The sequence below is a fragment of the Gorilla gorilla genome, chromosome 3 (genome assembly GCF_029281585.2).
Source record: "Gorilla gorilla gorilla isolate KB3781 chromosome 3, NHGRI_mGorGor1-v2.1_pri, whole genome shotgun sequence".
Lineage (NCBI taxonomy): Eukaryota > Metazoa > Chordata > Mammalia > Primates > Hominidae > Gorilla > Gorilla gorilla.
Window position 1 is genome coordinate 119,190,603 of NC_073227.2, and position 14,091 is coordinate 119,204,693.

At 37.7% G+C, this 14,091-nt stretch overlaps 1 protein-coding gene across 4 annotated transcripts in view; it reads right to left on the reverse strand.

The window, feature by feature from the left end:
• EIF4E (eukaryotic translation initiation factor 4E) overlaps window positions 1-14,091 on the reverse strand; it is a 50,621-nt gene that overhangs the window by 17,864 nt on the left and 18,666 nt on the right. For all 4 annotated transcript variants that reach the window (XM_019025023.4, XM_063705442.1, XM_031010348.3 and 1 more), the window contains exon 2: window positions 4,712-4,818. In XM_019025023.4, the coding sequence (XP_018880568.2) occupies window positions 4,712-4,818 (107 nt within the window). The remainder of the gene's footprint in view (window positions 1-4,711; window positions 4,819-14,091) is intronic.

The following is a 14,091-nucleotide window of genomic DNA, read 5'->3' on the forward strand; positions in this document are numbered from 1 at the left end:
AGCAAGAACCAAGACAGTGACACAAAACTATACGAGTAGTCACTGTACATTTATTACTACCAACTCTCACAGTACTAATAATGTGAGTTTCATATAAGAATGCCTTTGGGCCGGGCACGGTGGCTTACACCTGTAATCCTAGCACTTTGGGAGGCTGAAGTGGGTGGATCACCTGAGGTCAGGAGTTCAACACCAGCTTGGCCATCATGGTGAACCCCTGTCTCTACTAAAAATACAAAAATTAGATGGGCATGGTGGCAGGTGTCTGCAATCCCAGCTACTTGGGAGGCAGACGCATGAGAATGAACCCAGGAGGCGGAGGTTGCAGTGAGCCAAGATCGCACCATTGCACTCCAGCCTAGGCAACAAAGTGAAACTCCGTCTTGAGAACAAAAAAAAAGGAATGACTTTGATGAGGCAATCAATAGACATTACCAGTTTCATTAAATTTCATTCTATTTCCATATTTTTCATAATCTGCACAAAAACCACTTCCACTACTGTACAACAAAATACAATATTTAGGCAATTGTCTGAACTTAAGATTGTTGCTTAAAATTTAAGCTTTCAGTAGAAAAATCAGAATTTTAGAAAGATTTCATCTACCACTGTAAGCCTGACAACTTCCTAAAAATCAAAGATGCTTAATGAGTTTAGAGGTAATATTAATGAATTATTATTTTGATACTATATAAGAAAATGTGTCAACATTTGGAAGATCTGCATAACTCACTGAACCATTATTTTCCAAATAAGCAGTGTATGATGTTAAAAATCTTACACAGGTAAGAGATCCATTCCAGATGCAAGACAACAGACCAATGGATTTTAATGTAACAAAGTAGAAAAAAATTCTTGGATATGGTTTCAGATTCCACATTGCAACTAGCCTCTAAGAAACCTAGTATCTCTTTGAGCATGTGTCCTACGAAAAATGGGGGAAAAAAAGAAACCTAGTAGTGTATCAAAGGAGCATATCAACAATTATTTTTAAAGGCTTTTAAAAACTATTCTCCCTTTTCCAACCAAATACCTGTGTGAGGCTGTACTGTCTTCTTATACTTCTAATGAAACATCTTAACTCCATAGACTGAAGGCAGAAACAGCTATGAAAATCCAGTTGACTTCTAAGACGGCAAAAATGCGGCTAGGCACGGTGGCTCATGCCTGTAATCCCAGCACTTTGCGAGGCCGAGGTGGGTGGATCATGAGGTCAGGAGTTCAAGATCAGCCTGGCCAACATGGTGAAACCCCGTCTCTATTAGAAACTACAAAAATTAGCCGGGCGTGGTGGCACACACCTGTGGTTCCGGCTACTAGGGAGGCTGAGGCAGAAGAATCGCTTGAACCCGGGAGGTGGAGGTCCAGCCTGGGCGACAGGGCGAGACTCCGAAAAAAAAAAAAACAGATGGCAAAAATGCTGTTCTTCCCATTATATATTTTTTATTTCAAATAATTATTTTCATTACAAAATGTCACTTATGTTAACATGTGATAGATTTTCTAAACGAACAATTTTACATTTCTCAAGTTTTTCAGGTGAAATTATATATTCATTTTTAAATGCGAAAAATAAAATAACATCTTAGCATTATTTACTGTAAAAATATAGTAAATAACAATAGATAAAAATCCACATAAAGCTCTGTAGAGTCACCAATAATTTTTAAGAGTGTAAAGGAATTGTGAGACCAAATACTTGAGTACTGCTGATTTAAATAAAATATCATACATCCACGCAAGTGACTACTATGCAACTATTAAAAAGTTTAAAAAAAAAAAGCTTAATTGTGTGGTAAAGTTTTCCTAAAATTGATATGAAACCCAGAAACCACTGAGGAAAAGCAGTATTTGCCTACACGAAAATTAAAGACCTCTTAAAAAAAAAAAACCATACAATTCCACAGACAATGTTAGAAGACAAATGATTTGGACAACCTGTTTCTGACTTAATACTCCTCCAACTTCCCTGCCTTGGGTGAGTTAGCACTCTAATATAAAATGCTTGGAAATAAACTTGAGAAGATATTCCATAACTTGTTAGCTTGAAAGTAGGGGGAAAAAAAAGATAATCCAAAAGAAAAACAATAGAAGAATTGAATAATCTGTCCTCAGATAAAAACCACAAATCATCAACATGAAAATATTTTGAAACTTCAATTTTAAAATGCAAATTGAAAATACTGAAATTGTTTTCCCAAATCAAACTGGGACCAATCTGATTGGCAACAACTTAAAAGACTAATCACATGAGTTAGCAAGGATATAGAAACCAGGAACTCTCAAACTATTAAGTCTAAGCCAATAAAACAGAATAATGTGGCAGTATCTGCGCAAAGGTTGTTAAAGGGTAATCTTTGTTCTAGGAGATCTGAAATTTTACCCTATAAATATATTCACACAAGTGCACAAGTATGTAAGGATGTAAATTACAGCACTGTGTGTAAAAAGAAAAATCTATACAGCCATTAATGTAAACCTAATAAAATATATGGCTGTATATTAATATAATGCAAGACGGTGGTTTAAAACAATGAGGTAAAATCTGCACATACAAACAGAAAAGTCAACTGTATAGACATATGTATTAAAAAGTATTACATATGTGCATTTAATACTTCTGGAATACAAACCAAATTTAACATTGACTACTCTGGGGAGTGAAGAAAGTAAAATGCAAGAAGTAAATAATGAGAAAACTGCCAAAATTGGAGCCATAAAACATAGTATTTTTCCAAATGATACTTGCTATTTTACACAAAAAGTAGAATTTATAGAGAAACTGAAGTCCCCAGAGACTTCATTTTAAGATTTAAACTTTTTTTTTTTTTTTTTTAACTGATGAGGACACTTAAGAATCCCTTCTTAGACTCCATTCAAGCTGTGAGGGATATACGCCTTGTTTACTTCTCCCCACAATAAAAGCGACGCCAAGAACTGGGTTCACAGACAGCTAGAAGATATACAGAGTTTGTTTCATATCACTGAAAAAAATGAAAAAAAATGTGGGTTTTGGTGCTACTATTAGGTTAAACTATATAAAACTGCCTCTAACGAATTGTTCAACGTAATACATGTGGTACATTGCTTTCCTGAGGAAGGATTTTATCCTTTATAGACTGTTTGACCTCTGATGTCCCACTAGCTGAGAATCTCCATTGTCTAAAAAACTGATTTGTTCCTCACTGGAGGATATACTGAACCAAAGGGTCTCCTGTAAGAAAACTGCATACAGCATATTTGAACTATTTATTTCAGTAGGTCTTCCATGATGAATAAAGGAAACATTAAAAAAAAATAAGATCATAAAAAAATTTTAATAAATGAAACTAAATTACAAATAGACTTGTGGACTCTTTTAAGTAGAGAGTGAATGGTCTGCCCTAAAAAAAGTAAATAAAAAGAAAAAAAGACAAGAAATGAACTGAAATACTTCAAGAACCTCAGAAGTTAATTCCAATTCACTTTCCTCTAGATTGTTACAATGTTTCTGAACTGCCATTTTCTTCCCACCATCAGTATTCAGTGAACTCAAGTTAATTCTCATATACCCCAGAAAATAAATAAAAACAAACCTACTGGAAAGGAGTGGGAAGAGTTGGGAAAAGCCATATAATGAACTAATACTCAATTTCCTGTTACACTGTTAACTATGAAAACTTAACTAATTTTAATCTGTCCCCTTTTCTAGTCTCTCACTTACAAACCAACCAACCTTCAAACTCCACATTCCCTGGCTCTCGTTTCTCATTCTCAGTCCAACTTCAAGTCACCTGTTCTTACTCTATACATCTGTATATCTCCTATTCACTCTTCAAACTGCACTAATCTCTTTTTCCATGTTTTATGGAACTACTCTATAGAACCTTACTAAAAAACTTTTTCCCAAGTCAGCAGGGACTTTTTTAAAAGTGTTCAATCCAATGGATATTTTGACATCTTGCTTCATTTGACCTTTTTAGCACATGTGCTGTAAACCACCCTATCTTAGAATAAACCACCTTCTTGGTTTCCATGACCACCACTGTCTCTTTTTTTTTTTTTCTGAGATGGAGTTTCGCTCTTGTTGCCCAGGCTGGCAGGCAATGGCGCAATCTCAGTTCACTGCAACCTGCACCTCCTGGGTTCAAGCAATTATCTCACCTCAGCCTCCCGAGCAGCTGGGATTACAGGCATCTGCCACCATACCCAGCTAATTTTTGTATTTTTAGTAGAGACGGGGTTTCACCATGTTGGCCAGGTTGGTCTCAAACTCCTGACCTCAGGTGATCCGCCCGCCTCCGCCTCCGCCTCCCGAAGTGCTGGGTTTACAGGCGTGAGCCACCGCATTGGGCGACCACCACTGTCTTTGTATGTCCATCCTTCATAGGCATTCTTCTTCAACAAAAGCCTCCTATATGATGCTAGTATCCCCGGTCTTTGTCCTGAGTCAAGTTCACTTCTCCTTAAGGGAACTTATTTACTAATGTGGCTTCCATTACGACCAATACTTTTCAAACTAATCTCTCACATAGCTCCTTTTGAACTCAAGACTCACACATAAAACTGTCTGCTGGTCATGGGTCATCCAAGTGAAAATAGAACCCTCAACCTTAGCATATCTAAAACTAGTCTCATAATCTAACTTTCCCTTCAGACTTGCCCCATTCAAGTGGGCAAGTCTGTGGCCCTTGTGGCCTAACTCAGAAAACCTAGGTGTCAGAAAGCTTACCTGTTCTGTAGAGGATGTTTAATATAGTGTTCTGGGTTAGCAACCTCCTGATTAGATTCCGTTTTCTCCTCTTCTGTAGTCGGGGGATTAGGAGTAGGGGTGGTTTCCTAGTGGAAAATAATATAAAACATTTTAAATGTCTTAACACATCTATGACAGCAATATTCTAACTAAACGTGAACTGATATGCTGATAATTTTTTTTTTTTGAGACAGAGTCTCTATCTGTTGCCCAGGCTGGAGTGCAGTCGTGTGATCTTGGCTCACTGCAACCTCCTCCTCCTCCCAGGTTCAAGCAGTTCTCCTGCCTCAGCCTCCTGAGTAGCTGGGATTACAGATGTGTGCCATCATGCCTGGCTAATTTTTGTATTTTTAGTAGAGACGGGGTTTCACCCCGTTGGTCAGGCTGGTCTTGAACTCCTGACCTCGTGATTCACCCGCCTTAGCCTCCCAAAGTGCTGGGATTACAGGCATGAGCCACCACACCCGGCACTGGTAATATTTTTTAAGAAGAAGTAATTAAAGCAGATTGCTTCATAAAACAGACCACAGATCAACCTCTAAAGAACCATTCTCTATTCTCATATCTCTTCATTAAGAGCAAAGAGCAAACGGTTTCTCAAATTTGAAAATATAACAGTATTTATAGTTATCCTTCCACTTGCACTTTTTTTTTTTAAATAGCAGGAAGACTGTCACAGACTATGCAACAAAGTTGGTAAAATCTTCTATCTTTCTTAACATACCATCATATTAAGATACTGCATATGGTACTGAAGGGGGTATCAGGAAGGATAGAGGATGGAAACTAAAGTTTCAAGAGTATAACAACTATATCACTGGGCACTGTGGTGCGTCTCTACAATCCCAGCTACTCGGGAGATTAATAGGAGGATTAATAGGAGGATTGCTTGAGCCCAGGAGTTTGAGACCAGCCTGGGCAACACGGCAAGACCCTGTCTCAAAAACAAACAAAACAAAACAAAACGAAACAACATTATGATGACAAAAAAGCTTTGTAAAGTGATCAAGCCAATGATACGCAGGTCTTACCTTCATAGCATAGTGTTTACCCTATCGTAACCTAAAAGTTCGGCAACTTAATATTTTCAATGGAACCTAACAAGATGGACATTGGCTTGAACTTAAATCTTCTTTTAGGCTAGACAAAATTAACACTGTCATCTAAAAATATCAGAAAGAAAAGTAGTCTGGGGACAGTAATTTAAAATAGGTGTTCACCACATTCTTCCATGTAGCTCTTCATACTATCATAAATTGTTGTCAACAAAAGAAGAGAGTCAAAGAAAGGCACTAGGACAAAGACTGATACCAAAAAAAGGGCAATGCAACAAGTGTTTGGATATCAGACTGAAGCAGCAAACAACAGAGATCTATGTTAACATAACAAGATATGTAAGTCAAATATTTATTATCTAAAAGAACTCAGAGCAGAAAGGTGGTAAATATTTATTTGAAAGAATATGGGTTTTTTTTTTTTTGTATTTTATTTTTCTTAGAGATGGGGTCTCACTCATAGCTCACTGCAGCCTCAATCTCCCTGGCTCAAGCAATCTTCTTGCCTCAGCTTCCACGGTAACTGGGACTACAGATAGGCACCATGATACCTGGCTGATTCTTTTTTATTTTTAGTAGAGACAAGGTCTCACCATGTTGGCCAGGCTGGTCTCAAACTCCTGAGCTCAAGCAATCCTCCCACCTTGGCCTCCCAAGGGATATGTTTTTTCTTATCAACATATGACATGTACAAGAATTTCTATTAGCCTATAAAGTCACCCAGAACGGAGACCATGTCTTGATTTTACTCAATAATCACAGTACTTAACCCAACAGGAACTTATTAACTTGATTACTTAAATGAATAAATTTAAATGTTTACATAGAATGATTAAGGCCTGAAAATTGACATACAGTAAGTAATGCCTTAAAACCAAACATTTTTATCAACATTTACTTACCAGTAAATTTAAGTGTTCAAACAGATAATTACTGAATGACATTTCCTATCCCACTAGCTTAAAATTAATGATGGGTTTCCAGGCAGACAGTGGGAGTCTCAATGAAAACAATGAGAGACTGGCAGGCAGGTAGGCTTTGGGGGACAGGGTACCAGAGAAAAACTGCTGTAGATGAGGAGTGGGCTCCTCAATATATGTAAAAATCCCTCACAGGTTTTTGGCTAACTCCTAAACTGGCACTTTCAGAGCGTAACTCTGGTTGGCCTAACAGAGAAGAACAGCTAAGCCAAAACTTGCGACTGCCCAGTATTTGTGAAACGTAAGCAGAACGGGTGCAGGGACTTATGTCTGTAATTCTAGCACTTTGAGAGGCCAAGGCGAGAGGACTGCTTGAGTCCAGGAGTTCGAAAACAGCCTCAGCAAGTGAGACCCAGTGAAGAAAGGGGAAGAAAGAAAAAGAAACAATCCTCTCTCTCTCAAGTCTTTGGACATACAGGAATTAAAAGCAAGTTATCACTCAGGAAAAACATATTCAGTTCCTAGAATTTTAAAGTGCTATTTTGAATTAAAATAAAAGTCCCACTGTAAGTAACTGATACTGCAGTCTTCATATCAAGAACACATAATTGGCCGGGCATGGTGGCTCACGCCTGTAATCCCAGCACTTTGGGAGGTCAAGGCAAGTGCACCACCTGAGCTCAGGAGTTCAAGACCAGCCTGGCCGACATGGTGAAACCCCATCTCTACTAAAAATGCAAAAATTAGCTGGGCGTGGTAGCGCGCGCCTGTAATCCCAGCTACTGGGGAGGCTAAGGCAAGAAAATTGCTTGAACCCAGGAGGCAGAGATTGCAGTGAGCACAGATCGTGCCACTGTACTCCAGCCTGGGCGACAAGAGCAAAACTCAGTCTCAAAACAAAACAAAAAGGACACATGATTTTGTACTTTTCCAACAGCTTAAAAAAGGAGCTACACATTTTTAAATACGTGTGTATGTATGAATCAGTAAGTATACTAATTTAAAATCTTTAGTCTTCACTTTTAAACATACTAGATTTTAAAACGAATGATGTGAAATACCATAAACATTTTTATTGGGCATAGACAGTCATCTTTTCGTATGATCTATATGGGAACTAAAAAATATTTCAAGAAACAAGTTCTGTTTTAAGGTATCTAACCTTATTTTTAAGATTGCTTCCTATAGACACTAAATAGTTTTAAGTTTACATTCAGTTTAAAAACAAAACTCTACTGCAAAATCCTACCATATTCCTCTCTCTACTCTCTTAGGCTGGTGTTCTCTCAATGAGCAAATTTCACTGGAAATTACATCCTAAATGACCGATCTCAGGTTCTATCAGGGAATTTAAAAAAAAAAAAAAGGAAAAAAATTAAATGACCAGTATTTCTAGGTTTATAAACTACTTGGACAAAAAAGTAAAGGCTAATTTAGCAGATTATGGCTAATCTCAAAGTAGTCAAACACATTTTTACCCTAAAATAGGCAATCTTCCCTTGAAAAAGCATTGTGTAACGAATTTTAGGTGGGTAGAATAGGGAGTAAGAGCGAGGCCATGGGATGGTGCTGTGTTCATCCAGGTAGTGACCAATGTGGCTGAAAGAGAGGGTTCATGAAACCAAAGAGCTAGAATGGTAGGTTGGAGTGAGACTGTTAAAGGCCTCAAAGGTCAGGCTAAAAGTGTACCTTTCATCTTGGGGGCAATGAAAGCCATTAACTAGAAGGTCAAAGAGATTAAATACAAACGGCAAGTGAGGGAACAGAAAAAGATAACCAATTTGAGAGCAAAGTATTAAACCTGGTTTAAGATTTGCTGAGTTTATCAGCTTCAAATAAAAATGTTCAGTATTGTAATTTAGCAAACCCAGGGCTGAATAAACTGTCATAGCAACAAGAGAAAGTTGAAAGTGAAGAAAAAAAGCAAGCAAGGGCGAGAAAAGTCTAACAACTGGCTGCAAAGAATGTCAGGTAGCTTTTTACTACATTCTGCAAAAATTAGCACAGGTATAATATTAATCTTACAGGACAATCCTAATATTATAGAGGTAAATATTTCCCAGATCTAGCATCATTCTGTGGTGTTTTCAATAAATCTGACTAAACTTTAGGTTCTCCTCATCATGTTCAAGTCTACATTGCTTAAATTCCAAAACCATGATGTGCTTTTCCATAGTTTTGAACATTCAAGATTTCTCAGCAACTCTCAACCTAAATATACATATAAACCACTTCTAGAAATAATGATGAGCCTTCCCCCTCAGAATACCCCATTTGTGTCCTCCATTATCTTCATTCAACAAATATCTACTTACTCACAGGAACTTCCAAAAAAATTTTTTTCCAGGTTAAGACAAATCACCCAACACCTTATTTGAAGTATGGAATAATCAGTAGTCCCTCTCGGCACTAATGGTTTGAACCAGTAACTCAAAGTATAGTCCACAGACTACTACTGCTGGTCCACAAACTGGTCATGGTTGACAGTGAGGTTAAGTATAGAAATGCAAAGTAAACACTTCGAAAATCTGTAGCAATTTGACAATTTTGTATCTGCTGAAACTAATCAAATTCAGGCTTACATATTGTATGCATGTCTTCATCTTTATCATTTTACAAAAGTATTATATTAGAAATTAAAAAAAAAAAGGCCAGGCATGGTGGCTCATCCCTGTAATCCCAACACCTTGGGAGGCCAAAGCAGGAGAATCTCTTGAGCCCAGGAGGCCAAAATAGGAGCACCACTTGAGTCCAGGAGTTCTAAGGCTGCGGTGAGCTATGATAGCACCACTGCATTCCAGCCTGGGTGACAGAGTAAGACTCTGTCTCTAAAAAATTAAATTAAATGAAACTTTAAAAACAAACACAAACCAGATTGTCATCAGAATATGAGATGCACTGCTTCTGATCACACCCTCTAGAGCCATGTTCCCCATGTTGGAATCCCAGCTCTGCCATTCACAGCTGTAAAATTCAGAGCAAGTAACTTCCGTGGCCTCAGTTTCCTCATCTTAAAATGGGCATTGTGACATTTATCTCCTGGGATCACAATGGGGATTAAATGAATTAAAAAATAAAAGCATTTAAACTGTCTGATACATGGGAAATGCAAAATAAGGGTTGCTTTTTATAAAGTAGCTAAAAATTTTAAGTGAATGGTTACCTGGCTTGCCATTCTCCAAGTATTTATTCAGAGCAAACTATATGACCAGCCACTATGCTGAGTTGTTTCATATGACTTGTTTTAGAAAGAAAAAAATTTTTTTTAATTATATTTATCACTTTCCTCCTTCCTAAATTCCTTCTGATATATGTAGATATAGGTATTCCTCCCAGAACAATAATGATTAATGCAATATAAAGTCATTTTAAAGTAAATTCAAGTGAGGAAACCTACTTTTCCTACTTTTAAAGGTACTCCCAGATACCCTATTTCCCCTTTTCCGTACTGAAGGCATCGTATCTTTGGCCTCATGAATGGCTAAAATATAGCATTGAACTGCAACTATCTATTACCAAGGAACAGCATAAAGGACATTGAAATCAAGCATCAAAAAAGGCACAAAAAAGGGGGCTAGAGGGAGAAAGACATCCTATATCAGGCACATTTATTCACATACCATCTTCTGTGCTTCCAAATAATGCTGCAACTGACAGTCTGTATATATCAGGCTCTGACTTCACTACTACAGTTTTCCTCTCATAACAGAAAAAGCAATCCCAGGTTTATCAATCCCTGATGCACTAGGAGCCATACTGCAAAATGGGTAGCTCAACAAGACAGCCTGGATCCACCTCTAACCCCAATTTGATGAGTCCTTTAAGTCTTAAGATGAGTATGATAGGAGAAAACTTTCAGAGTACCATAGGGATTTAAGCGATCTAGGGTAAGTCCTTAAAATCCCTGTGAGGATCAGTTTCTTCCCTTGTAAAAAGTGCCGTGTGGGTTTTCATCAACAATCCAAGAGTTTGGCACTGAAGTGATCCATAACTGTCAGCTACCATGAGCAATCAGTACTTGAGATGACATTAATGTAAGAGTTTAGAAAGGTAAGAGCTGAGTAAATGCGGCACACTGAACTAGACTTCAAACTCTGGAGAAGTTCCAGTCCTTTAAATTTTAAGATGAGGAAAAAATTTTAAGAACAATAGAAGATAAATCACTAACATTCATATCCCAGTAATATCTGAACAAGGAGTAGTAACCTAAACTACCTAGGGTATGCTCTCTAAATCTTTTTGTCCTGACTCAATAATTTCTATCTATCCTCAGATCCTTACACCGGACCTTCCCCACCTTCACCCCACCCCCAATCACACACACAGTAAGTGGGGGTATGAAAAGAGAAAGAACTCGTGATTAAGTTAGAAATAATTACCCAGATTGCTGTTACCACACCTAAATAATTCTGATACCAACACTCTCCCCCTTCCTGATGACACAAAAATATAAACGTGTTCGGTCAATGCTACAGCACCAAATAATGGATAACAACATGATTGGTGACCCATATCCAGTGTATTACCCCTTCCTTCACTTTCTGTAGCTGAACTGGAAAACCAGCTGTGTCCATATTAGAAATGTAAATGCTACATATGGCAAAGACAGCTGCAATTATTTCTACAAGGTACTAATACAACGTTCTAGTAAATTGAAGTCACTATATTAAATAAAGGTATGAAATAATGAGCAGAAGGACAGACACAGTAAGAACAGAAAAGGGTGGTGCTTTATGATTTTGAAAAGCTCACACCTCAACCAAACTATGAGTTTTTACTTGATAGGGAACATTTACTAAGCAGTAACTACCAGGCCATGTGCTACATTATTTTCATACATATTATCTCAACATACTATAAATCATCTCAATATAGTCAATCTTCATAATCCCATGAAAGAACCATTATTCTCTCCACTCTTCAGGCAAATCTGAAGTCCTGAAAAAGTAAACATGTCATTTAAATCCAGGACTACCAGGGTTTACGGCTAAGAACACCACATGTCCTAGTTCTACCTGTTTGTTGTTTCAGTATAATTGTTAACAGAACTCTCATTCACTCCCAAAGGTGGCCAGGACTGAATAATAAATTATATGGTTACAAAGATTCTCTTTCTAGGCAACATAAATCTATAATACATACTGTGCTCTGCTCTACAGCCTCAGGCTCAACACCTTTGCTCATCTTGCCAATGCATGTGACTGCCAATAAACTAGTAAAAAAGGCATGAATGGTACACCTCACCCTTCCTCCCAGACACACAAAAAAACCCACTACCAGGAAAAAAAGCAACTATATAGTGAGTTTGTATTATTATGCACAGCAGGACACTAAATACCCATTGGTCAAATATCTCACATATACAGGTAAGTGTAAGTAAAAACCTCTTTTATGTGTACAAATAACTTTAATGAGAACATTATTTAATACAAATATGTAAACAGACTTCATACTTTTCTGTTCCTTGTAGTATCTACTGTTAGTTCTCAGTTTTGTCATTCATTTGAAAAATTAAATCAGGCAAAGAAATGTATACAATCACATAAAAAGAATCATGTTCTCACACTTGAACACACAGCAGTGGTCAAAAATAATGAAATGTAAACTGGACCCCACGATTTAATGCAAAAAACACCCTGTACATAAAAGTTTCAGGCTTCTAACTCCACTGAATCCAGTACTAAATGTTCTTTATATTCCTCAGCTTCTTCCAAGTCTTTTTCACTTTCTAAAATCTGCCAAAGAACAGCATATGCAGCTTCCAACCTGTGCTGGCAAACAAGGCTTATCACCTGGGATTCTCGCAGACTTTCTGCCTGCTTTTTAATGCATCATTTTCACCATCTTCAGCTGTCATTTTTTTTCTTTCCTTCTTGTTGTTTTGCTTCTTTTTCATGCATCACTTTTTCTCGACCAACTGCTTCACCACAGGAGTCTTAATTTGTCTCAGCACAGGATCAGCCACGGTCCCCCAAGTGCCATGAGAAGGGTGGGACAGAGAGCCAGGGTAACCATGGAGGAGGCGGCTGTCAGTCCTCAGTTCTTTTCAACAAACCATGCATTTCCTCAGAGCACCCTCAAATATGTAAAATAGTATAATTAATTAACTAGTACACAAGAACAAATACAGTCTTTCCACCTGTCTTGTAAGAAATAAAAAATTTGGTGAAAACACTGAAAAATTGCCTCAGGCTATTAAACTGTTTTGGTTTTTAGCTTTCAAACATCTATTTACAGTAAAGGAATACCAGTTAATATGGCATCACTCATGAAAGTGTGGCTGTGGATTTTGCAGTCTTCCTTATCTGTAATAAAGGATCAAAACTATGACTTTTATACTCCTCCCTTAACTGAGAAAGTTGAAATAAAAAACACATGGAGATTTAGCAAAATACAAATCTTTCAACACTAAAACACTGCTCACATGGAAAAAATTTTTTCATGTAAAAGACCCTGAGACATCATATATCAATCATGATTCAAAAGACAGTACTTCTTAAAGTGTTTTTCAATTAATATAAAATGGCAACTAAACAATAACAAAAAATCACTAGTAACTGGATTACTAAAGAGTTGTGATGATGTGTACAAATTGTGCAGTGTCCAAAAGTACTACAAAAATTCAATCGCTGTTTATTTAAATAATAACCTAATTACTTGATCAAAATAAGTAGCACTAACTCATGAGTGAATAGAGCTGATTAAGTTTGTTGGGCTATAGCTAAATATTTATATTTCTGGATACTCAGCAAGCTATACTTGAACACATTTTATTAATTAAAAAAAATCCCAACAGTCTACACTTGCATTTCTGATCTTCAAATAAACAGTTTTAAAACTTGGATGGATTCTTTTTTTTTTTTTGAGACAGATTCTCACTCTGCCACACAGGCTGGAGTGCAGTGGCATGATCTCGGCTCACTGCAACCTCCACCTCCTGGGTTCAAGCAGTTCTCTTGCCTCAGCTTCACGAGTAGCTGGGACTACAGGCATGCACCACCACACCTGGCTAATTATTTGTATTTTAAGTAGAGACAAGGTTTCACCACGTTGGCCCAGCTGGTCTTGAACTCCTCCTGACCTCAAGTGATCCGCCCACCTCGGCCTCCTAAAGTGCTGGGATTACAGGCATGAGCCACCGCACCAGGCCTAAAACTTGGATGAATCCCTTTTTTTTTTCCCTTTGAGACAGAGTCTTGCCCTGTTGCCCAGGCTGGATTGCAATGGCGCGATCTCGGCTCACTGCAACTTCCATCTCCTGGGTTCAAGCAGTTCTCTACCTCAGCCTCCCAAGTAGCTGGGATTACAGGCGCCTGCCACCACGCCCGGCTAATTTTTGTATTTTTAGTACAGACAGGGGTTTCACCATCTTGGCCAGACTGGT